General features: G+C 36.7%; 5 protein-coding genes across 10 annotated transcripts; 4 read left to right on the top strand and 1 right to left on the bottom strand.

The window, feature by feature from the left end:
• Positions 1-2355: 2355 nt before the first annotated feature.
• LOC7475808 (dihydrolipoyllysine-residue acetyltransferase component 5 of pyruvate dehydrogenase complex, chloroplastic) lies at positions 2356-6270 on the top strand. Of its 3 annotated transcripts, none has more exons than XR_008058186.1 (6): positions 2356-3535; positions 4082-4273; positions 4368-4455; positions 5394-5523; positions 5623-5706; positions 5812-5829. XR_008058186.1 is itself a non-coding variant. In XM_002325962.4 (6 exons), the coding sequence occupies exons 1-6, from the start codon at positions 2660-2662 to the stop codon at positions 5914-5916; spliced, it is 1416 nt and encodes a 471-aa protein (XP_002325998.1). In that variant the 5' UTR covers positions 2356-2659; the 3' UTR covers positions 5917-6270. The 3 variants fall into 3 exon arrangements, 2 of the variants coding, with proteins under 2 accessions (XP_002325998.1, XP_052305403.1); XM_002325962.4 differs by having other exon boundaries at positions 5394-5464; positions 5812-6270; XM_052449443.1 differs by lacking the exon at positions 5394-5523 and having other exon boundaries at positions 5812-6270.
• Positions 6271-6798: 528 nt separating this feature from the next.
• On the bottom strand, positions 6799-10559 carry LOC7467430 (LRR receptor-like serine/threonine-protein kinase GSO2). The gene is made up of 2 exons (XM_002325523.4): positions 7551-10559; positions 6799-7340 (listed from the first exon to the last, which is right to left on the bottom strand). The coding sequence occupies exons 1-2, from the start codon at positions 10084-10086 to the stop codon at positions 7033-7035; spliced, it is 2844 nt and encodes a 947-aa protein (XP_002325559.4). The 5' UTR covers positions 10087-10559; the 3' UTR covers positions 6799-7032.
• A 4119-nt stretch (positions 10560-14678) lies between these two features.
• Positions 14679-16815, top strand: LOC7467429 (probable LRR receptor-like serine/threonine-protein kinase At4g36180). Its single transcript, XM_024591853.2, has 2 exons — positions 14679-16030; positions 16121-16815. The coding sequence occupies exons 1-2, from the start codon at positions 14776-14778 to the stop codon at positions 16636-16638; spliced, it is 1773 nt and encodes a 590-aa protein (XP_024447621.2). The 5' UTR covers positions 14679-14775; the 3' UTR covers positions 16639-16815.
• A 224-nt stretch (positions 16816-17039) lies between these two features.
• LOC7467428 (probable magnesium transporter NIPA3) lies at positions 17040-23931 on the top strand. 4 transcript variants are annotated; one of them, XR_002979422.2, is made up of 11 exons: positions 17069-17915; positions 20190-20246; positions 20705-20795; positions 20868-21028; positions 21179-21306; positions 21434-21571; positions 21819-21911; positions 22642-22747; positions 22833-23144; positions 23325-23384; positions 23584-23931. XR_002979422.2 is itself a non-coding variant. In XM_024591854.2 (9 exons), exons 1-9 carry the CDS (start codon positions 17774-17776, stop codon positions 22940-22942), a joined length of 1026 nt encoding a protein of 341 aa, XP_024447622.1. In that variant the 5' UTR covers positions 17069-17773; the 3' UTR covers positions 22943-23266. The 4 variants fall into 4 exon arrangements, 2 of the variants coding, with proteins under 2 accessions (XP_024447623.1, XP_024447622.1); XR_002979421.2 differs by having other exon boundaries at positions 23325-23931; XM_024591854.2 differs by lacking the exons at positions 23325-23384; positions 23584-23931 and having other exon boundaries at positions 22833-23266.
• Positions 23932-24979: 1048 nt separating this feature from the next.
• LOC18108479 (uncharacterized) lies at positions 24980-25808 on the top strand. Its single transcript, XM_006371409.3, has one exon. The coding sequence runs from the start codon at positions 25105-25107 to the stop codon at positions 25708-25710; it is 606 nt and encodes a 201-aa protein (XP_006371471.3). The 5' UTR covers positions 24980-25104; the 3' UTR covers positions 25711-25808.
• The last annotated feature ends 421 nt before the right edge of the window (positions 25809-26229 follow it).

The raw sequence follows: 26229 nt of genomic DNA, 5'->3' as shown, positions 1-26229 counted from the left end.
CGTCGGCGACGCTCTCTCTCTCATCCGATCTCTACTTTCCGGCCGTCTCCAGCCTCCGCACCACCACAGAAAGGTTTCTCCCCTGCTGTAAAGAAAAACCCCGGTGGTTTTCATCGTTTTCTCCGCCTCATCTGGCCGGAAAAAGACCGCGATCGTCGGCTGCCACCGAAGCTTCAAGTCGTCGATTCTCGCTCATCAGCCATCAACGACCGTCAAGACCACCACCATAAGAATCCTCGACATCAGATCTACCAGGATCGACCATCGGTTGGCCAGAAATCTCGCCGGAAAATCTCCCCGCCGCCAACAGTAGCCGCGCGTGTGCCACACGCGCCGCCAGTGGCATTTTCGGAATTTTTCAAGAAACCCGAGGGTATTTCAGTCTTTTACCTGTATAGTGGCACTCATGTAATTTTTCGGGGTTTCTACTGGTATTTTTGATATTTTTTATATATAAATGCTTGTAAATTTTCTTGCATGTTGTAAAAAATACAAAAACCAAAGTCGACACGTCTTTTTTTTTAAAAAAGAACCGATGTCAAAAATATAAATACCAAATATGGCTTATGTCCATTATTTTTTTTGGTAACCCAGACGTAATTCTCCTTTTTAGGGTTGAAACGTCATATTTTAGACAAGTCTCCTAATTTTTAGGGACTGATGTCATTTTTAACGCGTCTCCTATTTTTAGGGACCGACGTTAACCATTTGAAAAAAAACAAATTACCAATAAACCCAAAATATAATGGATTATATCCATTATTTCTTTTGGTAATCCAGACGTAACTCTCCTTTTTAGGGACAAACGTCAATATTTTAGACGAGTCTCCTAATTTTTAGGGACTGATGTCATTTTTAACGTGTCTCCTATTTTTAGGGACCGACGTTAATCATTTAAAAAAGAATTACAAATAAGCCCAAAATATAATCGCATTTGAATCAAACAAAAAACACACAAGTAAGGGTAACCTTTCTATTGAAAGGATGTTTTAAGGGTGGTGTCTACCTTCCCTTAATCATAACTAACCCCGTACCCGAATCTCTGGGATCAGTGTCTAATTTGGGATTTCTAGTTCCCTCAAATTACTAGATGGCGACTCCAATAAAATCTTTGTTTCCCCCAATCGAGAAAAAAAACCCTTTTTGTTAAATAAACAAAAAAGCGGGAGCCGTCGCCCGACGTCGTGTATCGACAAATAGTAACAATATTTTTTGAAATTTTATTAATAATTATATTAATAATAATGACAATAATAATATTTATAATATTAATAATAATTTTAAATTCTATCAGACCCAAGTTAATTGGCTTTGGCGCACCTGCCAAACCCAATTAACTTGGGCCAGGAACTCCAGCCAAATCCAAATTACTTAGGTCTGTTGTGCCAGTCGGATGCCAGACCCAAGAGCTGCGGGTCTGGACACCAGACCCTAAAGGCTAGGGTCCTAACATGCAACCCTAGGCTCTTGGGTCAGGCGTCCGGACTCGAGAGCCTTGGGTCCGGATGCCAGACCGAGGCTTCGAGTGTGGACGTTGGACCAAGGCTTCGGGTCTGGGTGCTAGACCCAAGAGCCCTAGGTATGGACACTAGACCCTAGAGCTTTGTGTAATAGCCCGGCCCAACCTGCCGTATATTGTCCGCTTTGGGCCTTACCGCCATCACGGTTTTGTTCCTGGTGACGCGAGCCCACTTCTGAGCCCGACGCCCCAAAACGCGTACAATAGGTCAGTGACCAGCACTGCTCATAAAGCTCTAGCTCTGGATGCTCGCTTCCGACGTGGGATATCACACTTTGGGTCTGGCTAACATGCCTAACTCAAAAGGTCTGGGGTCTAGCTGCCTTGTTTGACCCGGGCACCTAGGGTATGACAGTCATTCCATGCCTCAACGCCAGGTGTTTGACAACCATGTCATGTCCCAACGCCTGGAGCTGGCAGTTTTGCCTTGCCACACCGCTGGGGCCTGCAAGCCTTACCATACCCCAACAAAACCCGAATTAACCATTTTGTCCACAATCATTCTTTCAATGCTAAATGTATCCCATTAAAAAACAATCTCACCCCCACTATATGTATAGTAATTTTTTTTTGACAAAGATAATTTTATCATTATATTTTTTCAATCCATAGTAACCTATGTCTAGGTAAATAATAAGAGAGACATTAAACCCTTTTAGTATATTATATAATATAATAGTTTGTTTATCATGGCATTGGCAAACAAAATAATTTAAAGATTTTTTTAAAGTGTTATTTTTTTTAGAATGTTTTAAAATAATATATGTTTTTTTATTTTTTAAAAAGACAATTCAAAAGCATTTATATATATATATATATATATATATATATTTTTGAAACGATGATGAAACCTCCGCCCCAAACACTAACAGAGCTGATGATCAAACATGCTGAGCAAAAGCTGATATCAGGTTTGGTTGCCATATGATATCATATTGGAAGTTGGAACCTAACTGAAACCAAACACGAGACATAGTTAAACGAAAACGATGATGATAACTGATCTCTGAGTTGAAACCTCCGCCTTCTCTCTCCCTCTCTTTCTCTCGATGTTTCCAAGAATTCATTCGTCTCTTACATAATAGTAAAAAGTAATCAAACACTCCATTTCCAAACACTTCTCTCACAACTCCCACTCCAATGGCTCACCTTCTCCACACCACATTCCTTCCTTCCTCCTCTTCTCTCCCTCAAAAACCCTGTCTTTCTTCAAGCCCATCTCACATTTCCTCTTCAAGAACCCGGGTCCATGCCAAGATCCGCGAAATCTTCATGCCTGCTTTGAGCTCTACTATGACTGAAGGAAAGATTGTTGCTTGGGTCAAATCCGAAGGTGACAAGCTTTCTAAAGGTGAAAGTGTTGTCGTTGTTGAATCCGATAAGGCTGACATGGATGTTGAGACTTTCTATGATGGTTACTTGGCTGCCATCATGGTCGAGGAAGGTGGTGTTGCTGCAATTGGATCGGCTATTGCTTTATTAGCTGAATCCCAGGAGGAAATCGAGGAGGCCAAGTCTAAAGCTGCTGCTTCTTCGTCTTCTTCTTCTCCAGCTCCGGATCAGAATCCATCCGCGGCGGCTCCGGCTCTGGAATCCACCGTTGCTGTTGATAAGGCTGTTGTGGTGGCGCCGCCTTCTCCGTCGGTGGTGGCATCGGCTGTGCACCCAGCGTCGGAGGGAGGGAAGAGGGTGGTCGCGTCGCCGTATGCCAAGAAGCTTGGGAATGAGTTGAAGGTTGAGTTGGGGAGAGTGATAGGGAGTGGGCCTAATGGGAGAATTGTGGCTAAGGATGTTGAGGCTGCGGCGGCAGCGGCTGCTGAATTGGGTTCAACAGGTGCAAAGGTTTCGGGGGCACCTTCTGTACACGCACGGCCTGGGATTGAGTTGGGATCGGTGGTGCCTTTTACGACAATGCAAGGGGCAGTGAGTAGGAATATGGTGGAGAGTTTGTCAGTGCCTACATTTAGAGTGGGGTATACTATTACCACTGATGCACTTGATGCTCTTTACAAGAAGGTAAGAATTGCTATTGGGCCTTTTCCTTTTCTAATCATAATTTGGGATGCTTAAGATGGGATTTTTCCGGCAATATAGTGATATTTGGATGTTGCTGCCGCGTAAGATTGATACTTTATGCTGTATACGAGATGATGATGTTTGATTGCTGATCATGCTTCGCTTCTAGATTGGTGAATTTTTTGTGATTTTTCTAGTTTAGAATCTGAAACAGCTTGCTGAATTTGCGATTAGCTATTTTTTTTTAAAACGATCCTAGATGAGAACATAAAACGGTACCCTGTATGGAGAAGTTTCTATCGTGATCTTCTTTCAAACATGCTGTTCGAGTAATTAGTGTTTAGTAATTTGATTGATGCTTTCCGAAGGAAGGTATCATCATGGCTAAAGAATGCCAAAGTTATGAGTGTTCAATAATTTAGATTCGGTGATAATTTAGCAATTTAAGATGGGGATCTGCAGGGCAGGTTTTGATTGTCTTGTACTGAATTCATTTGTCTGTTGATTCATCCTTGCCATTGTGCTTCCTTTTCTGTGCATGTCTAGATCAAGTCCAAGGGAGTGACGATGACAGCATTACTTGCAAAGGCAACCGCACTGGCATTGGTTAAGCATCCTTTAATAAACTCCAGTTGCCGAGATGGTAATAGCTTTACATATAATAGTAGCGTCAACATTGCAGTTGCTGTGGCTATGGATGGTGGCTTGATTACACCTGTGCTTCAAGATGCTGATAAGGTTCTTGTTAATCTGTTTTGGGATGTTCTATTGATATTCTGGGTTATAAATCCTTGTTCACTTTCGAGTATTTTTCTTTTAATGCATGTATCAGGTTGACATTTACTCATTGTCAAGAAAATGGAAGGAGTTAGTCGATAAGGCCCGGGCCAAGCAACTGCAACCTCAAGAATACAACACAGGTATACGTACTACATGTTCTCAATTCTTATTTAACTGTTCAAGATATGTTTATCAGGAATTCTTGGTGATCCATGTTCCAGTTTGGCTGCCCACAATGCCCACAACAATTTATTTTGATGCATAATGTGACTATAATAGTTTATCAACTTCTTGTTGATATCCTGGACATACAAATCTTAATTCTTTTGCAAGTTATGAACTTAAAGGGTTAAGTAGTTCCAAATGGATAATTGTAATTTCAAAATGGATGGAAAAGCACTTTGTCCTGCACAGTCCAGCATAATCATAATTCTGTTCATTTGACTAAATCATCATCTGGGTTACTTTAGGTATTCAAGAAACAATGTAGTTTCATAGGAGTGAATGATAGTGTCTCACTGCATTTCCCAGAGTTGGGAAGGGTTGTTTTTTCTAGGTTTGCAAATGGTGATATTGACTATAGTTCCATAGTTCTTGTTGTTGTGTTTTTCTCATTGTGGAGTACTGAGTTATTCGATTTGTGTTTTCTAATGCTTGAAGTGTTATTTAGTAATTCTTGTGCAAATATCCTTTGTAAGTGGATTGCCAGAATCACTCTGTTTCCAAAATCATTAGTGCATATAAAGCTGTTGCAAACTGAAAGTAGGACGTGTGGAGATATTAATTCTGGGGTGACAATCCATTCCTGTGTGAGTCCAGCTTGTAATGCTTGCTTTAATTTGGTGCGAGTGCAAACTGATAGGGTCTGTTGCAACTTCTGATAATCCAGTTACATGCTTTGTGCTGACTGGTTCGTTAGTCATATTTTCTTGATTTCTGTAGTTCATAATCCTTGATGTCACAAAGTTATATTGTGTTTCTCATCTGCTTTTTCTCAGAAATTTTTAGGCATGGCATTTATATTGTTAGCATGACATTTCCCAATCTCTATTCATTGCTCTTGTTCACTTATTTGCAGGTACTTTCACACTTTCTAACTTGGGAATGTTTGGTGTGGATCGATTTGATGCCATTCTGCCCCCTGGAACTGTAAGTGTTTTCACAAGCTTCATACCTGCTGGATTCTCTACAAGAGGCTACTATACATAGTATGCTCGTTATTAGTGATTGGCATATGGTTTGGTTTATTCATCTGGATGATTGGTGTGACATATGGCTTGGTTTATTCATCTGGATGGTTGGTGCAGGGAGCAATTATGGCTGTTGGAGCATCACAGCCAACTGTTGTAGGAACCAAGGACGGCCGGATTGGCATGAAGAATCAGATGCAGGTAACAAGTATATTATATTCATTAGTTTCTGAAAAGGTTGTTTCTGTATGAAAAATAGTTCAATTTTTTTTCTCATACTGTAAACTGTAAGTGCTATATCTACAGGTAAATGTTACAGCCGATCATCGGGTAATCTATGGTGCTGATCTTGCTGCCTTCTTGCAAACACTGGCAAAGATTATCGAGGACCCCAAAGATCTTACCTTCTAATCAGAATCCTGCCACCAAAGTAGGCCATCTTTACATCCTGAAGATTTCCCTTTTCCCTGTATGATTCAGAGCCCATCTTCCTCTGATAATCATTCCTCAATCTTCACGGAGCATACTCAAAAAGAGAAATGTAGGAGCTATAATCTCTGTCCAAAGTTCCATTTAGAACAGGACCAGAATTTATTTTTATTTGGGTTTCAGATATCACAAATTCTTTTGCACTTTAACATTATTGTAAACCCTGGCAGTTCTTGCTTCTTATCAAATTTCCTTTTCTTTTTCTGCAATTGGTTGTTGTAGCTGTTTCCAACATCAGATATGTGAAACATAAATGTGATCTTCAATGTTTTTTCCCATGTGTCCATAAAGTTGAATGGAATTGGTTCTTCCATTTGGGGAAGATTGCTGTCCGGTGACTGAGGAATCATTTTGGTTAGTTCTTATGAATGTCTGTCCTTCCCTTGCACGGTTTCACAAGTAAACAGCACTTGCCAGTTGCCTGCACTCTTGGCTGGAAATACCAGTCGCCATCTCGTCAACATTCATGTACATATTAGCTTGAAAACTTGCAATTTGCCTGCAACTTAAATGACTACAGAAATGGAGCATCTGCAGATATAGGTAGAGCCAATGTAAGATGTGTTTCCCTCATATTCCATTGATGTTCTTATTTATATGTTTTTGTTCATGTTCAGGTCATCATCATGTTATCATCAAATTTATGTGTTTCTTAATTGAAGAAACATAGCGAACTTGAATTATTGTTAGTTTGATCCTAAACTGCGCCTCGAGTAAAGATTGAACCAAACTTGAACACCAAGTTGCTTCACTTAATTTAGTTAAATTATAGGCACTAGATAAAAATAAACTTTGGAAGAACTCTAACCGGGGCAAAACAAGAGATGGATAGATACATTACTCATAATTTTCATTTATGTATTATGTATACATAGGAATTGCAGATTACATGCAAGTCGGCTTGCAACAGCTGCCTCGTTCTGTCCAGCAAGAAACCTATGTTCTACTTACAGATATGAAATAAAAACTTGCGAAGTATAATCTTTCGAATATATAGAACTCCTGTTTCTAGGGGGATTGTATTCCGAAGGCCAGTCTTCATCGTGCATTGAGGATCATTCTTAATACGCTCTTCATCTTTGGCCTTGCTTCTGTGGAAACACTAACACAACTAAGGGCAATCTTAAGGACCGCATGCATGTGGCTTCTGACAGCAGGTGAAGTCCTGCTGATGTTAAAATCAAGGATGCCATCCCACCTGTCTTGCTGTGTTGAGTTCCTTAAAACCCACTTGGCTAATTCAGTTCCCTCACTAACTGCTGGCTTTCCTGTCAGCAATTCCAGTAGAACGACCCCAAAGCTATATACATTCCCAGCCATTGTCACCCTCATTGTGTATGCATACTCTGCAAGAACCACAATCACTCTTCAAGTTAATATCAGAAGCTCAGGCATATGCTGAACAAGGATTCATCAAGCAGTCTGAAACTACTAACAAGAAAGTATTCGATATCCATGTTCATAGGAGAATTCATGAATTTTGGTCACAACCAGTTCATACAAATTAAATTTTGAATACTCGTTGGATATTAAGTTGAGCATAGAGTTTTGTTTACCTGGTGGAATATAGCCCACAGAGCCAGCAACTGTAGAAAGGCTGCCCGTGCTCTTTGTTGGATCAATCACTTTGTGGAGCTCAATGTCTCCAACTAGTGGCTCCTTCAGAGACTTGAGCAAAATGTTTCTGCTTGAAAGGTCAAGGAGGAGAATCGGACCAGAGGAGCATCCATGAAGAAAGGTAAGGCCTTGAGCAACTCCAACTGCTATACTGTAACGGCTTGCCCAGTCTAATGTATCTACCAGTTTACCATGAAGAACATCAAAAAGCGTACCCTTCTCAGCATATTCGTAGAAGAGATAAGCACTGTCGACGGTCAATACATAGGCCAAAGGAGTCATGACATTAGAATTGCTCAGTTTCCCTAAAACTTCCAGCTCTTGTCCGAATTTATTGTGGCTACCCAATTGGAATATCTTGTCGCTCCAGTTGAGCTTCTTGACAAAGTAGTTTGCTCCAGAAGGCATGGTGGCTTTATAGTATGTTGAAAACCTAGTCTTCAACTCAATGTTCAATGGATCAGCAGCTACTTCCATGGCATTGGTGAAATCGATGCTGGACCTGTGAATTCCATTTGTAGTCAACAGATTGCCTTGGATGACTTGAGGTGATGGAAGATTTTCCCCTGATTGTGACTGCTGATCATTAACCTTGAGAAAGCGCCTGGAGAATGATAGAACTATAATCGAGACAATGCCAACAGCAAGAAAAGCAGCAACAACTGCAACAACAACCGGCACAACAACCGATCTCCTCTTCTTTGGGGATTCTTGGGGAGTGTTTGTTGCTGTATTATTTTTAAGTCTTGAATTTCCACTTGCATTTAAAGACACATAATGTTTGAAATCTGGGATGACCCCAGAAAGCTGATTGTTTGAGAGTATCAACTGATTTAGGGATTCCATTTCAGTAAGAGACTCTGGAATCTCACCTGAGAGATTGTTGTTTGATAGATCCAAAATTTCTAGGCCCGTCAGTCGGGAAAGAGTTTCTGGAATAGCTCCTTGAAAGAGGTTGGTGCTGAGATTCAAAGCGATCTGCAATTTCACCGGCATCATTGGGATAGTTCCACTTAGTTGATTTTGTCCAAGTTGGACTTCTAACAGAGAGTTCATGCTGTTGATAGTGGCAGGTATTGGACCCCGAAGATTGTTGCCTTGCAAGTTCAGGTGAGCAAGTCTTTGCAAGTTTGAAATTGAAGAAGGTATTGAACCAGTGAGCGAATTCCAGCTGATGTTCAAGGTCGACAACAACTGTAATTGAGTGATCTCTAAAGGGATATCTCCACTCAAATTGTTGAGCTGAAGTTTTAAAACTTGAAGATTACTGAGATTACCCAACGGTGCAGGTACAGGGCCTGTAAGGTCATTCTGTGCCAAATTCAATAGTGCCAAACTACGGCAAGAACTCAACTGATGGGGTATCTCATTGGTCAAGCTATTGTTATCCAGTTCCAAGTAAGTCAACTTATCAAGTGTCCCGAAAGAAGGAGGGATTGGCCCATTGAGCCTGTTGCTTCCCAATCTCAACCTGATCAAGCTCTTAGATACCTTTGCAGGTAATGAGCCTTCCAACAGATTATAAGACAAATCCACAAGTTGCAAGTTCGACCCTGATAAAAGATCTGTCGGTATAGGCCCTCTTAAGCTATTGTAACTGAGATCTAAGAAGCTAAGATATCTTGTAATTCCACTGGGAATTGTACCACCAAACTTGTTCTGATTCGCTGCAAATCGATACAAGGTTGTGATATTTGAAATGTTTGCTGGGATTTCCCCACTCAATTTATTGCCAGACAGAAGTAAAATCCTCAACTTGGCGAGATTTCCAATACTAGTAGGAACCGGCCCCTCAAGATTATTGGCACTGAGATCAATTAAGCTCAAGTTCTGATAATTTGCAATTTCTTGAGGGACCGTACCTTGGAAGCTATTCATAGAGAGCTGAAGTTCCTCCAACATCAAGGACTTTCTAAGGTTTACAGGAATAGGACCAGTGAACTTATTGGAACTAAGATTCAAGCTTTTAAGTGCAAGGAATCCATCTACCTGTAGACTAACATTGCCAGACAGAGAATTGAAAGACAAGTCCAAAGATTCTAACCCAACAAAAACATTAAAAGCAGGCAAAGAACCACTTAGCAAATTTTTGCTAAAATTCAACAACTTTAGCCCATCAATCCTTCCACAATCATTGATGAACTCATCTGAAATTGAGCTCAAACGGTTGTTAGAAAGATCAAGGGCTTGTAAAGTTTCAATCTTGCAAACAACAGGCAAGAAATTAGAGTTGGAGAGACCAAACACAGATAGAGAAAGACTAGTTACTGACGAGTTGCCAGAGCTGCAATTAACTCCCTTCCAAGAACATGGGTCTTTAGTAGCATCCCATAACGAATCAGAAAGGTTAAGTAACTTAGACAGATTCATCATGGTGTTGGTCTGGTTTGAAGATAGTTGAGAGAACACTGATGGAAACAACAAGAACAAGAAAGACAAGAAAAGAGAGGTTCTTTGCTGCACATACCTTGTCATTTTAGCTGAATTATCCAACTAGTTTTTTCTATACTTGAACTTTCGTTTCTGGATGTGCAAGTGTGCAGTATTTTGTATATATTTTTGTTTGTTGGGCTCAGTTTCAGGTGAAGAGGAGACAGAATAAAAAGAAATGGCAGACTCGAGGGATGTAGAAAAGATTTTTCAAATTAAGTGCTTTGCTTTGCTTTGTGTTTCGTGGGAAAGATAAAACAAATGTAAGGCGTGTTGGGAGTGGCAGTTGACTGTGGACTTGAGCAGAAACTTGTGCTTCTTCTTTGGGCAAGAGACTTGGACCGGCACACATTGGTGTTATCACACCTTTTGTGTAATGTGTGTTTGTAGGGCTGTGGGATTTCTTCTTTTTCTTTGAACTTGCCAAGGAGGCCTTCCTGCTTTCTTTCTTTCTTTATTGCTTAATTTTTCTTTTCTTGACTTGGACACCTTGGACAGGCTCACCTTTCGTCTTTCCCAGAAATTTGGTGGTAGATTATAAAGAAAGCACGGGAATGGCCATCAAAGAAATTTCTCTGTGGAAAAATGAAACCCTCCAAGTCTAGTCTTTGATGTGGAGCCCCACGTTGAACGGTGAAAGCAGCCTGACGCCCTGACCTGAGAAAAGCTTTTGGAATTTGGAAAAGTGACTTCTTTTCCTTTGGGTTTCGTTAGTCTATACTTCTACCAATGTTATCAAACAAGACCTTGCTAGAAAATCGTTTTAACTGGTTGTTTCATTGGTTCAATAGGTTGATCATTGATGGTATTATTAAAAAATTTAAAAATATATATTAATTCCATAAATTTATTATATTTAAAATGATTGAACTGATAGGGTAGCTTGACCAAGTCTCTAACAAATTGTTGGTTCCAATGATTCTTTCTGGTTTTTTTTACTCCATTGTTTAAGCAATCTTTTATGAGATTCGAATTGGTTAAATGTTTGGATTATTTATTTCCAAGTTATCCTACCGATTTCGTGCAGATTCGATAATTATATTCGAACCAAAATCTAAGATTATGTTTGGTTACTTTTCTAGGATAAAACAACAGATATAAAAATGGACAAAAACATGCTTATTGAAGAGACAAATACAGATGCGTTTGTCACTTCCGAGACTATAACTAAACACCACCTAAATTTATTTAGATTCATTACTTTGGAGATTTTTTAAGGGAAAGTGCGTGATGATCATGAGAGCTGGTCTAATGGAATGGATAAATAATTGAAAGTGGAAATTATGTTTTTCCATTAACCAATTATTAGTGCAGAGAAGTTCTACAGTACTAGTCTTTATAAAACCAAACAGGGAATCCTGTACACCAATTAGGTGCTTCAATGGAGGCAAGAAAAACAGAAAAGTGAAGATATGGGCTGATTTGACTTGGCACAAAGTTGTGGCAAATCCGTTCAGCTTTGAAAGACTCTGATCTGCCGGTGGTGACTAAATCCCATGAAGATCTCACCCACCTAATTACTATGGTTGGCTAATTTCAGCTTGGTGAAAGGTGAGTTTGACATTGCCATGGGAGATCAACTGCTGCAGTTATTCTAATGTTACTTTTCTTTCTTGTCATGTAAAAGATTAAGTAAAGTGTTTTTGCTGACATAATTCAGACACATAAAAGAAAAACAAACCGAAGAATTCTATCTTCTTCGATGCGTTTCGAATGACAATCATCAGAGTTCGATGATCGATGGAGATTATAACACCATTTTCAAGAAATTAAGCTTCTTGCTACCAAGTTCCAGTCTAGGATCGAGTTTCCTTCCCTGATCATTGATGGCTTTCCAGCTCTTAGGCTTGCTCCAAGATTGTTTGACGTCTTGCTTAAGAGAAGCGTAATATTACGGATCTTGAAGGGAAAAAAGAGAGTTAAAAACTAGTAATAAAAAGTGCATTAAATTGTTTCAAGTGGTTTGGTGCTTGTTTCTCTTGAGCACGGTTTTGAATTTAAGACTTTTGAATAGAATACACCATTATTAAAAGAGTTTTACTTTTTAGAGGACCGAGATTAAAAAAAAATGCATTACTTTTTGTTATTCATTTAGGGGTGTTTAGTAGTATAATTATGATTGGTTTTTAAAATACTTTTTATTTAAAAAAGCATTAAAATATATTTTTTTATTTTTTAAAAATTATTTTTAATATTAATGTATTAAAATTATCTGAAAACAACAAAAAAATATTAATTTAAAATAAAAAAATAAATTTATTAAAAATATTTTTAAAATACAAAAATAAACAAGTAGACTAAGACACTTTCTTTGAAGTAGGTTGAAGGATATATTACTTGGGAATGAAGTAACTTCTGTTTTTTTTATATTTTCTAACAGCATCTTTGAGTTAAAACACCCGGCTAACGAAAAGAAACAGCAACTTGAGTTAAAAATAAAAGGCATTGAAAGAAAAGAGTGCAAAATCCTCCGAAAAATAATGGAAACAGAAGAATTATTAGAAGGTGAATTCTCATGGAAACATATCGTCAATCTAGAGTTGCTGCATGAAGAACTCGATTGCTTAAGTTTAGTTTCTTTAAAAATATATATATATATATATTTTTTAGTTTAACTTGAGTGTCCGGGTCAGCTTGTGTGCACCTCGACTAATCCCACGAGCCCTGAAGTTAACGACCATGTAAACCTCCAGTGGTCATTATATTTTCTTTAAAAATATTTGTACTCCTTGCGATGAATTTCAACTTCTGCTAAAATCACCTTCATAGTGCGTCTCCATGCTTGTTGCATGGTTCTGTGATGGTATCCAGGCCCTTTTTGCGCCAATGTTTGAGAAGGAAAGTAGTGATTCTCTTTGGTGAGAAAGAACTTTTTTTTATATTAAAAAATAATATAAATTATATTTTAAAATACCATCATAACTTAAAATTTTAAATTAAAATAGTTCAAATTAATAAAATTATAGTGTGTACCTATACAAATTTCGAGATTAGGAAACTTTCACTTAGAAAAAATATATTAGAGAATAACATAAATTTTATTATAGAATTTTAACTAATAACTTAATTTTTTTATTTGAGATAAATTTTTTATATATTTTTTGATTTTATTCCAAATATAAAAGATATTTAAGTATGTGTATTTGATATTATGATAGTTTTTACAGTGATGGTTTAAATTAAAAAACAAGTTCAAGAAAAGCTACAAATTATAACTTTTCTCGAACCCAAGTTTTTATTATAAATTAAATTGAAAAACAAGTTTAAGTAATGGAAGCAAATAATTTTTAAAATTATGATCAGTTTAAAAATATTTTTAACCACACAACACTACAATGTCAAACAAAAAAGTACTATGAAAGAAAGTGTTCAAGTAATGCTTGAGAGTGTGATAATGATTTTTTTTTAAAGTACTTTTACTCAGTAATATATGAAAATAATATATATATATTTTTTTAAAATAAATTATTTTTTATATTAGCATATCAAAACAATTTAAAAATATAAAATAAATAACTTCAAGTAAATAAATATTAAAAAAATCACGAAACACAGCTTCCATGCAAATACAATAAGCATCCAAGAATGATACGACAACACGTTGAGTATTGGACCACCTTGCTTCCTCCCAGTCAACAAGGCAAGCTTAAATGAAAGTCATTCCACAACATTGAATTTCAAACACTCCATAAGAATTATTTTCGAGATAAGGATCCGAACTTTTTTTTTTTTATTTTCTCTCATAATTGGTTGTTTCCGATTGAATTGCTCAGATTTTCAATAACAATACAACGATATGCATTGATAGGAAGGTGATGGTGTAACCATCGTATTTTCTAACAAGAAAATATGATGTTCTTCAATATTTCACTCGAAAACGAATTAAAAGCAACAATAATAGCAAATGCTTGCAGCTTGTTCTTGTCTTTTATTGTGTTCTGTCCCCTGTCTGAGAGCAAAATTTCACCATGATCGACCACTCCCTCTGTGCTTCGTAGCAACACTGCTTGGCCATGGGACACTACCAAAGAGAGAAATCAAACTATGCCCTTTTCTGTTGAATTAAAAAAAAAAAAAACTAAGAGGGCTCAATGTTTTACTATGCCCTCCGAGAGGAATCAAACTCTTTCTTATCCTTGAATTTTTCTGCTTTAGTTATCGATTTTCCTTCTAATTTCACTTTTTTTCTGTTGTGGTTGTTGGTGATTAGACTTAAGGGTTTATTTCATATGGTTTTCTTCTGGGTTTTCAAGATTTTAAAAAACTATTTCAGTATTGAATTAGTTCTTGATTTTACAAATAAAATTTCGGTTTGGTTGTTTATAAAAAATGAAACGATGGTGAAAAAACAATATTTTGTTTTTTCGTTTTAGTTTGATTATTAAATTTTTTTAATTTTTTTTAATTTTATCTTTAAATATTGTATTTTTTGATAGTTTGGTATGGTGATAATTTCACCCAGTGTGTCTAAGACCAAGTCCCCGAGTGATTAGGCTTGGTACACTTGAAATATGCTATATTTTTTGGTGTAAAAAAAAAGTCATAATCATATTGTATAATTTTTTTATATATAAAAAAAAATTATCCCAATTAGAAGGTGAAATTATCCAGTTCACACGATAAGAAAGTTTATCACTATAAAATCAACAACATTCACATATCAAACAGTTGTTTCTGCAAATTGCTTTGTAGGTTTGGAAGTGAAGCAACATAACATTCCCCATCACTTCAAAAATGAGCTGGCATGCACATAACACTCGCTTGCTGCTTTTATCTTGCTTCTTGCTTTCATGTTCCGTTGTGTTTTGTCAACTGTCCAAATACCAAGATATCACCATGATCACTCTCTCTAAGCTCCTTAACAACACTACTTCACCATGGGATGCTACTAAGGAGCCAAACCCATGTTCGTGGATTGGAGTTAGATGCAGTCCTGACAACACACGGGTAACCCATCTTTTCCTATCTGGCATCGGTCTCTCCTCTTCTGATTTTATACCTGTTATTTGCAAGATCGAGTCTCTGCAGTGGCTTGATTTCTCGAACAACCTATTGAGCTCAATCCCAGATGAGTTCATCAATGTTTGTGGACAGATTTCGGAGTTGCAGACTTTGAGTTTTAGTCATAACTCTCTAGTTGGTCCTTTGCCTACTTTTCATGGTTTTGAAGGATTAGAAACCTTGGATTTGTCTTGTAACTCTATGAGTGGTAATATTAGTTTACAGTTAGATGGGTTTCGTTCACTCAAAAGCTTGAATCTTAGTTCCAATAAGTTTAATGGGCATGTTCCCATAAACCTTGGGAAATCCATGATGTTGGAAGAGCTTCAGCTTTCAGTGAATTCTTTCCAGGGTTCCATCCCGTCGGAAATAGTGAGTTATCAGAATTTGCACAGGATTGATCTTAGTGCAAATCAGCTTTCGGGGTCTATTCCTGATGTACTTGGAAACCTAACCTACTTGGAAGTTTTGGTTCTGTCTTCCAATAAGTTAGGTGGGGAGATCTCGACAAGCCTTTCAAATATTCAAACCCTGCAGCACTTTGCAGCAAATGAAAACAATTTCTATGGCGGAGTTCCTTGTGGACTTACAAGGTTTCTTACGTATTTAGATCTTAGTTATAACAGGTTAGCTGGGCTGATACCACCGGACTTTCTGTCACAGCCGAATGTGCACACTTTGGATTTGTCTTATAACATGTTGGAGGGTTCAATCCCAGCAAATGTATCTCGAGACTTGGTTATTCTAAAATTGGGAAGCAATAGAATGAATGGCTCAATCCCTGTTTCATTTGAAGCACTAACAAATCTAACTCATTTGGAGCTGGAAAACAATAGTTTGACTGGTGTGATACCTCCCCAATTGAGTTCTTGTGGAAGCTTAGTGGTGTTGAACTTGGCACAGAATAACCTAATTGGTGCATTACCAGCAGAATTGGATGGTCTTTATTCACTTGAAGTCATGAAACTCCAATTAAACAAATTGAGTGGTGAGATCCCAAAGCAAATCCCCCCTGCGTTATCAACCCTGAATATCAGCTGGAATTTGCTTACCGGTTCCATACCTTCTTCAATTGCAGGCTTGGACAACCTGGATTATTTGAACTTGCAAGGTAACAATCTCAGCGGTTCAATCCCTGATAGTATGCCTTCTGTGGTTGAACTACAACTTGGACAAAATCAACTGAGTGGGAGGATTCCAAAGATGCCAGTGAGGTTGCAGACTGTCTTAAATCTCAGCAGCAACCTCTTTGAAGGACCTATTCCAAGCGATCTTTCCCAGCTGATGGGTTTGAAAGTCTTGGACCTCTCGAACAACAAGTTCTCGGGTGAGATTCCTATTCTTTTTACTCAAATGGCTACCTTGACAGAGCTGATACTTTCCAACAATCAGCTATCTGGAGTCATCCCAGTATTTCCACCACGGGTTTCGATAAAAGTAACTGGAAATGTTGGCCTAGTTGACACTTCCGAGAAATTGGCAAGAAAGAAAGGAAGACAAATTGGTGTGACCATTATAGTTGGAGCGGGAGCCTCCTTCCTTATCTTTTTTCTTTTTTTCTTCTTGCTTTTGCTAGGTAAGCAAAAAAGAAACTGAACTCGAACAATTTCTGTCGCGAGATGACACGAAAACGGGAGGGGGATCTGCTGTGTTTTGTTTTCCTGTGTAACAGAAGTTTGCAGTTTACTTGTTAGTGTTTGTATAGTGTAGTTTTAAAATATATTAAAATAATTGTTGTTTTAAAATATATTAAAATAATATTTTTTTATTTTTTAAATTTATTTTTTATATTAGACTTGGCACGCAAAAACAATAAAAAACACATAAAAAATAATCTAAAACAAATAAAAATCAGTTTTTTTAAAAAATAATGATTCCACCGCAAAAACAAATATACATTCATGTTTTTTAAATATGTTAACGGATCAACATATCTAAGATAGGGGGAGGAGGATTTTCATTACAATTTGTTTTTAAAACATTTTTAAATTGTTCTTTTAAATAATTAAATTAATATTTTTTTAAATATTTTTAAATAATATGATATGTTGATGTAAAAAAATAAAAATAAAAGAACTGAAACGGCAACCAAAAAAAAATCTGAAAGAAATATCGAAGCCACTCTTTTGACGATCACTGAGATTCATTTCGATCGATTCTTCCCTAAAATCTTCCTCTTTTTGAGTTTTTACAAGTGCTCTGGTAATATGTGAATTCTGCTTTCCCTCTCCCGTTGAATGAACTAACAAAGGGGCTGCACTCGTCTCCCGAGCCAGAGAGCAAGACAAAATTAGAGGCCTGAAAAAGATCTCCGTAGTCCAGAAGTTGCTCCTGGGCTCCTACCCATCTCTCAGTCTCGCTAAAGGAAGCGTGCACTGGTGGTCGATAGAAGCTGAAAAAAAGTAAAGAAAGGGATAAAAGAAAACTAAGTTCGGCTTTCGTCTCTTGTTCAACAAGAACAATACCTATCAGATCGATCTAAGTCTTACAAACAAATAAAAAAAACATCTTAACTACGTTAAACTCACAAATCCCAATACTCTTTGGTGTTCCTTTCTCTCTCTCATTCTTCATGCACATTTGCGTTGCACAATCCGATTTGGATAAGATTAATATAAAGAAGACGACTTGATGAATGATGTGGAATGGAAACAGTGAGTTTTGAGGTGAGACATTGTCGTCGTCGTCGTCGTCGTCGTTTTGGTGTTGGTGGTGAAGGGATTGTAAAGTTATGGCGGAAACAGAGATAGGAATGTCAACAGATAACATAAAGGGATTGGTGTTGGCATTGTCTTCGAGTTTATTTATAGGAGCCAGTTTTATTGTTAAGAAAAAAGGGTTGAAGAAAGCTGGTGCTTCTGGTATTAGGGCAGGTAAAGTTTCAATCTTTTTATTGTTTATTCAACTGGGTTTTCGTTTTTGGCCTTGGAATGGGTTGCATTTTTGTGGGTTTTCGTTGTTTATTTGTTGGCTTTGGTGGGTTTTGTTTTAATTGTGATTTTGTGTTGGGATTGGTGCTAATTTGTTGGTTTGGATTGCCCTTTTTTAATTTATGTTTGGGTGTGAAATGGGTTGATTTTTGGTGGTCCGTTATGGATTTATTCGAATGGGATTTTGTCTTGAGTGGAAGTTATTTTATGTGCTTCATTGCAAGAATTATAAGCATAGTGATAGGAACTGGTTGAATTCACGTGGCTTGAGGATTTCATTTGTGGGTCAAACTTAAGAGTGGGTTAAATTTTTGTTTACTGTTGTATTCCAAGTTGTAGATAGAATTCTTGATGATATTTTAATGGAATTTGTTTCTGTTTGGTTACATAGATTGTTAGAATCACTGAATTGAAACGTTGTTGTTTGCGTGAGTAAAAATGATGGCTAATCAGTTTATCATAGTTCACCACCAGGCACCAGATTGCTGGCATGGGATCTAGTTTCACTATTTGGGGTTTCTTAGCTGATGCCTGGAAAATTCCTTTTAGATTCTTTTTAGTTGGAAGATTAAGCTCCAGCAAGTGAAGACACCGGGTTAATTGGAGTTTGGTGCTGTTATTCCTTTTGATGTCTATATAGGGAGAGATGGATTTTGGAGGGTTTGTTCCACGCAATTATTCATTACACCTTCGTATGATTTTAGAACTGCAAAGTTTCGGTTTCAAGTTCTTTTCAGCATGTTGTTCAGATTCTATGTTGGCTTGCTACTCTTGTATGCGTCATGTGTACTAAGTTGGCAAAGACATCTTGCTTTCTCCATTTTCTTAAACTTTTTGATCTGACTATTGCTAAAACCAAAGTTTATCCCTCATCCTGGTGATATTTTTTGGGGATTTTGAAAAAGCTTTGATGGATTTATGGTAGTGGATTAATTGGTTGAGGCCCATAGGACTTTAGACATTCGATGCATTACACTTATCATCTCAGGTGTAGAATAGTATATCTGAAGGGGTAGCTTTTGTAATAGGTGGGAAGATAGTGATGGATTTCATAGGACAAAGCTGTGGAATAGCTTTGCAAGAGAAAGACGTATATCCTTTAACTTTGTTGCTTTACATATTGGAGAAGGTAGCTGGATTCTTGTGTGGTGCATGGTGTGTGCAAAAGCATGAGCAACTCTTCTTTTCTGAGAAAAAAGGTGGTAGCAATTGAGGGATAGAAAGAAGGGGCCATGGTAACTGTGCTTAGGCCCCAAGTTTTATAAGGGTAGTGAAAGATTGGGATTGGACTTTGCAGCAGTTTTATTGATGTCCTATATTTTTTTTGAGTGTGTTGAGGGGTGACGATATACTAATTATTGGATATTTGGAGGACATTCGGAGTCTGCTCTTTTCTAGAAGGTTGAGGGAATGTGAGAGTATCTGGAAGGTTAAAGTAGCTCTCTGAAGCTATATCTTTCTTTTGATAGATCAACTTTATGGATTGTTTAGATATTTGCAATTTGTATATTTTGTAGGTTTTAAAGTAGTACATTTGAGTGCTCTTTACAGAACTATGTTGATGATAGTAAACCATTGGTCTGGTTCTTTTATGCTATTTACGTCCAAACAGAGTAATGCTATACGAACTTACAAATCTTAACTAATACTTCATATAACTTATGCAAGAGTTTCTTTATCATGTTTGATCAATCTTTTAGTGTTTCCAGGACCATACATCACACCACCAATCATTTTCTGCGCCAGTTTGTATGAAGTTTGTGTAAGATTTATTTGTTTCTTTGTAGACCATCTTGGTTCCAGATAATGGTTTGGTGTCATATGGCTTAACAAAATAGCTTCACAATTATTTCTTTAGGCTTGCAGAATACGATTCAGCTTCCACTGCCTAGTCCATGGATGATTTGCAGTCATTATGGTGTTCTTTAGGAATATGCTTTCTAATTAAGTGATGGTGTGATTTATCATCATAGAAGAAGAATAAATAAAATTTAAAATCTAACTTTTTAACAATTTATAATTTATGTGATTGCATTAATGGCTTGATGAGTATAGAAGTTGGAGCAGGACATGTGGAATTATTGAGTTTAATACTCGGCATTTGCTTAATTTGTTAACATTTTTTTTTTTGTGATTGCATTAATGGCTTGATTTATGTATGATAATAGAGTTTTATGGTTTTACTTTATCTTAATTTTATGGACCTTTTGTTTGCAGGTGCTGGGGGTTATACTTACCTGTTTGAACCACTTTGGTGGATTGGCATGATAACAAGTAAGTGCCCTTATTTTCTGTGGCTGTTAATTTGTTGAAATTAAAGAAATTACTTTTATACCATTGCCTATACATTGTGTGGTATAAAATAAATAGTCTATATATATTTTGATAATTTAAATAAATAGTCCATATTCTTTTACAGCATAATAAATAGTCTATATAAATGCAATAAGTTCTTTTGATTAGCTAAAAACTCTCCATATGTGCCAAAAGTGCAGTCTTTCACAGATCCTTCAAAGAGTTGTGTTAACCTTTCATTTCATATGTCTTGCACTATTTCTTTTGTTGTTTGTCCATTTAGATGGTTTGGATCTCCATGTTTTTGTTTTATGATGTTTACCTTTTCTCTTTATATGTAAGTTACTCCTGTTGGTTTAACGTTATGAAGTGCATTGGAAGTTTGAGTGCAGATCACATTGTATGCATTCTAAGATGGATAATTGTCATTGTGGCAGTGATTGCTGGGGAAATTGCTAATTTTGCAGCCTATGCATTTGCACCAGCTATTCTAGTCACTCCTCTTGGTGCACTCAGTATCATTATCAGGCAAGAGAAAATTTACTTATGTCTTTCATATATCAGATTATTTTATGATGCTAACTTCCATTTGTCTTGCAGTGCTGCTCTTGCACATGCTATTTTACAGGAAAAGTTGCACACTTTTGGGATTCTTGGTTGTGCTCTTTGTGTTGTGGGTTCAACGACAATTGTTTTGCATGCACCTCAAGAACGTGAGATTGAGTCCGTGAAGGAAGTGTGGGACCTTGCAACAGAGCCAGGTATATATTTCTCCAAGGAATAAAAAAAAGTAGCGAAATGGCTTCCAAGTCCTTGATGCTATACGAAAAACATACATAATATTATCATGGTCTTATATTTTTTGCTCAAGTGTCTCATAATGCTGTAATTCACTGTGATATCCACTGCAGCTTTTCTCTTGTATGCTGCTATTGTCATAACAGCTGCTGTTGTGATTATCATCCGTGTTATACCCCATTATGGGCAGACTCATGTTATGGTCTATATTTCAATTTGTTCGCTCATGGGCTCACTATCGGTATGTCAGTTATCCTTTTTATGAACTTTGCTATATATACCTATTCGTTTATTATTCACTGTGTGCACATCTTTACTAGTGTAAATCCATTATTGTTAAAATTATGTTTTCTGAATGCTCATAACAGGTTATGAGTGTCAAAGCACTTGGAATCGCTTTGAAGCTGACTTTCTCGGGAATGAATCAGTTACTACACCCCCAAACATGGGCTTTTACCTTGATTGTACTTGCCTGTGTAATCACTCAAATCAATTACTTAAACAAGGTAATGCATTTCTTAGGAGCTCCCATATAATTTTTAAAAATAAACATATGCTACCTTGAAATGCTGATTGCGTGAAAATTAATGTAGAAATTAGATCTTTTATTATGATGATGATGTAAATTTCTGAAGGGAATATTTCAAGTTTTCCAGCATAGGACTTGCTTCAGTGGGAGGATAACTGGGCAATGGCTTGTGGTTATGAATGACTTTTGGTAGATAAATTTATTTGTTACTCTTTGAATTGCAGGCTCTTGATACATTCAATGCAGCTGTTGTATCTCCCATATACTATGTGATGTTTACTTCATTAACAATTTTGGCTAGCGTAATCATGTTTAAGGTAATCTACTTTTTAACCAGTGGCATGTGTTGACTTATAGGCATGCATGAATGTGTCTGCGTGATAGATGGAATTTAGGAGAACTAATCCTTGGATTTCATGTTAGCTTCACTTTAAGTGATGATGACTGTAGAAACTGGAGCATTTTTTTTAAAATGAAAACGAAACATTGCTACAAATAGGTTGTGCTGATGTATTCAGAATACAAACAAAACAATTTGTTTTCCATCTATTTTGAGTTGATTTATGGTGAATGGCTGTATAATTATGAAATTTCTTATGCTATCCCAGCAGAGGACTTTAAATTACTGTTCTTACATAAATTATGAGTTTTTTTTTTGGTTCCTTTTCTTTTTGAAACCCTCCTCTCTTTTATGGAAAAGAGATGTAGAGCTGAAAGAAAACTAGATGGTTATTTTCTGAAGATTTTATGTTATTCTCTCAAGCTAAGGAGTTTAAAAACTGTTGTTACTCAATTATGAGTTCTTTTTTTCGTTGTTTTCTTTTAGGAACTCTCCTTCTCTCGATCTCTTAGACAGAAAATAATAATCTATGGAAAAGAGATGTAGTGGTGAAATAAAAGTAGATAGATGTTCTCTGAAGATTTTAATTCTTACATGCAGTCTTCAGTCCCTATAAGTATTGCTATAGTAACTAAAGTATTAAACTTTTAAGGGTTTTTATGATGTTTGTTGCCATGTATGCTGATTATATACCTTTTTAAATTCAGGATTGGGATGGAAAGAACGCATCTCAAATTGTCACTGAAATATGTGGATTTGTGACGATCCTTTCTGGGACTTTTCTTCTTCATGAAACGAAGGACATGGTTGAAGGTGGGTTTCCAGTATTTCCTCTATTGTTTAATCATCTTCTCTAGTTCAAGATTGTAGCTTCACATAAACTGTACTTCATTTATAGGGTCATCACAATCTTCATCATTGCGCCTTCCTAAGCATGAAGAAGAAGATGAAGGACTTGACCCCGAAGGAATCCCTCTACGACAAGTAGACACTCTGAGACCAAAATAGTTGTATTCTTTGATTCTTTTTGTTACTGTCATTCAAGATCTTGGGTGCTGATTTGGGGCAGAAAGGGAATTCCAGCCACAGACCTGTGTCTTATCAACACACTGGGCGGGTTCTTTATTTTCTTTGAGTAAACAATGGGCGAAGATGGCAAGACTTCTTTCTCAGATAAAAAAAGGAGATGGTCTCTTTCAGCTGCCGCCATGTATAGACATTTAACTCCCCCCTTTCCTTCTTCCCCTCCTTGGGGGTTTGTAATTTTGAGCATTTTGTTCTTCATATTGAATATTAGCTTCAAGTTATGAAGAAATGCAGTTTGCTTCTTCCCCTCCTGATCCTTGCAATGACTGTTCCATTACATTGTTTTGTATGTGATTTATGCTAGATAGCGACCTTCAAGTTGACCTCAAGTGTGGGTAGCGAGCATCTCAACAAAGAATTGAAGGTTATGCTTAGTATATGCAGGATACAGAGTGTTTTGTACTAGAAAGTTCTATGTTTCACATAAATTATTGTCCAAGTTGCTTTAGATTAACTCATGATTTAACTTTCAATTGCTATCATGCAACCACTAAAGGAGTGGACTTGGACTTGCTCATTTTAGACCTCCAGGATTCTTATTTTTGTATAGCTTGCTGTGTCAGGTGAGCTCTATATATGGAAAAAAGACAGTATTTGGCTGGCTTAGTGGAGCTGTGACATTTGAAATGCAAATTTCCCAATCAGAGAATGTTGCCATGCAATCTCTTTCAAAGCTCTCGAGTCAGCACCACAAACGTTGCCAAATGGGCTTTGAAGAAGCCAACTCCTGCTACCAAGCCGGCGGTGGATGAGATCTCCTTGGCATGCTTCTGCTGCCTTTTATTTTCTATTCCTTGGAAAACATTAGAGTAAACCAACTATAATCTCGTCAACATAAAATTAATAGATACTGATGGCTCTTTAAAGCTGTATAAAACTCTTGAAAGAAATAAAAAATCATTTCAGTATAATGTTTATTAGGCATGAGCTGCCTGGCGAGATTTCCATTGGAATCCTATTTTTATCAATCTATGCTTATCAAACCTTTTGGGTGACCAGCTTGGTCGCCCAAGCAAGGGCGACCAGCGTGGATGGCCAGCCAGCCATCTGACCCAGTGACCCAACCTCGCGGGTTGCTAGCGACCTGACCTCGCGAGTTCCCTGACCAACAACCAGCCCACTTTCCTCTCTCTCGCGAGCTTAAACCTAGATTTATTTTAGTCCCTCATATGCCTAATTTTACAGCAGACTATGGAAAGCCCAATATTTTCTATGTAAATATTTTTCATGACCTCATCAATAGGTCTTGAAGATTTTTTTTTTTTTGTAGTCGCATGTATCTCAAGATAAAAAAAAAATAAGAAAAAATAAGAAAAAAACATGTTTAATGAAAAAGATAAATATATAAAATAAATTTATTTTTAAAAAGTTTTGGATTGAATTTTTATATAAATGAAATATGTCACTATGTAATGATATTCCTCAAATTTAACAATACTCTAAAAGACATGAGAAATTCACAGTACAAAATTGCATTGTGAATCATCTCACAAAATATTATAAACTCACTGTTCACAATGGTTTTCTTTTCTTTTCATTATTTTAATTTCATTCTTTTTGGACTAAATTGAGGGACAATTTAAGTAAGATTGTCAAGGAAGGACAAAATTAAATTACATAGGATAAAATTCAAAAAGATAAAAAAAATATATGGTGGATTCAAAGTTTGCAAAAAGAGTTAACGTTGGTTCTCCTACTTTTCCAATTATATATTTTTGGTCCTTATGGATTTTTAAATTCACATTTTTATGAAATTTCATTTTATTTTATTTTTCAATCTCTATGTGGATTTTTTTGATATTATAAAATTAATATTTTTTATTTAAAATTAATTTTTTAATATAAAAAAATATTATTTTAATATATTTAAAAATAAAAAAAGCCTTAAAAAATAATGATTTCACACTCAGCAATACTTTTTATATTGAGTGGGACCCTAAAACCTAGAATCTTGATCCAGAAACGTTAACTTGTTGAAGCAGTTGAACTAATATGTCCAAAAACCCCACCTATACCAAACTCCCAATCCCCAACTCCCACTCTCCAATACCATTTTCCATTCCACCCAAGTCACCAGCCTAGCTATGGCCACTGAAGACTTCACCTTCCCCATCTTCACAGACCCTGTCTCATGCAGCATCGATTCCCCACCTCTATGGTGCTTATCTCCTGCGGCCTCTCCTGATCCTTACCATGAAGAAACATCAAAAGAAAGCAGCACGGAAGGAGAAGAGAGAGATCAAGACGAACTAGTCTTTAAAAATAGTTTTCCAACGGAACCGATCAGGCACTTGACGCAAGGGAAGAGCTTTTCAAGAAGAGAGGAGCTGGGCTCCGCTGCATCTGAGTTGGTGAGAAGAAATGGTAGTCTAAATGATAAGGAGGAGAAGATGGACATGTTATGGGAGGATTTCAACACTGAAGAAACATTGACAAGAAGTCATAGTAGTTCGAGATTGGATTCTGAAGCAGTTCACACGGGTTGCGTTAAAGCCTTGAGACTGTCCAAACCTAAAGGCACTTCCATCATTTCTGCAAGGAAACCAGGCTTGGTGGTGTTCATGAACGTGTTGAAGAGTCTTTTCTTGATTCACAATTCTCATAGGTCAGTTAAGCATCACAGTTCTTATAGACCATCAGTTAAAGGTCACTGGTCACATAAGCCTGTGAAAATTGGCTCATGGTACTGATCATGGGAGTCTTTGTTTGATTTATTCATTTGATTTATATATACCACTTGCCAATGGTGATGGAACCCAATCGAAGAGCAAGAGATCTTGATTTCAAATCCTGTGTGGGAGTCTAGCTAATAGTATTGCATGCCATGCCAAGCTGTGAAGGGTTGTCTAATATCTTGCTGCATAAATCACGAAAATATATTAGAGTGCAAATATAGGGATTTAAAATATGCTGAAGCTATAGTAAATTTTACCTTTTTTCGTTATAAAAGAGAGCTTCAAACTAGTTGAGTTACAACAGATTTATAACAATGATAAATTTTATTTTAACTATCTAAGATTATGAAAAGCGTTCAGCAAAAAAGTTTTATTGAAACCTTTCACATAATAGAGCCACGAGCCTGTTTGGTATTGTAGTAATAGTTGTTTTTTAAAATATATTTTGTTTGGAAATATATTGAATTTTTTAAAAATTTATTTCTGATATTAGCATTTAAAACGATCTAAAAATAAAAATAAAAATTCAAATCT

This window comes from Populus trichocarpa, chromosome 19 (assembly GCF_000002775.5).
Source record: "Populus trichocarpa isolate Nisqually-1 chromosome 19, P.trichocarpa_v4.1, whole genome shotgun sequence".
Lineage (NCBI taxonomy): Eukaryota > Viridiplantae > Streptophyta > Magnoliopsida > Malpighiales > Salicaceae > Populus > Populus trichocarpa.
The sequence above is the reverse complement of the archived record's forward strand: the minus strand, read 5'-3'. Positions and strand labels throughout refer to the sequence as shown.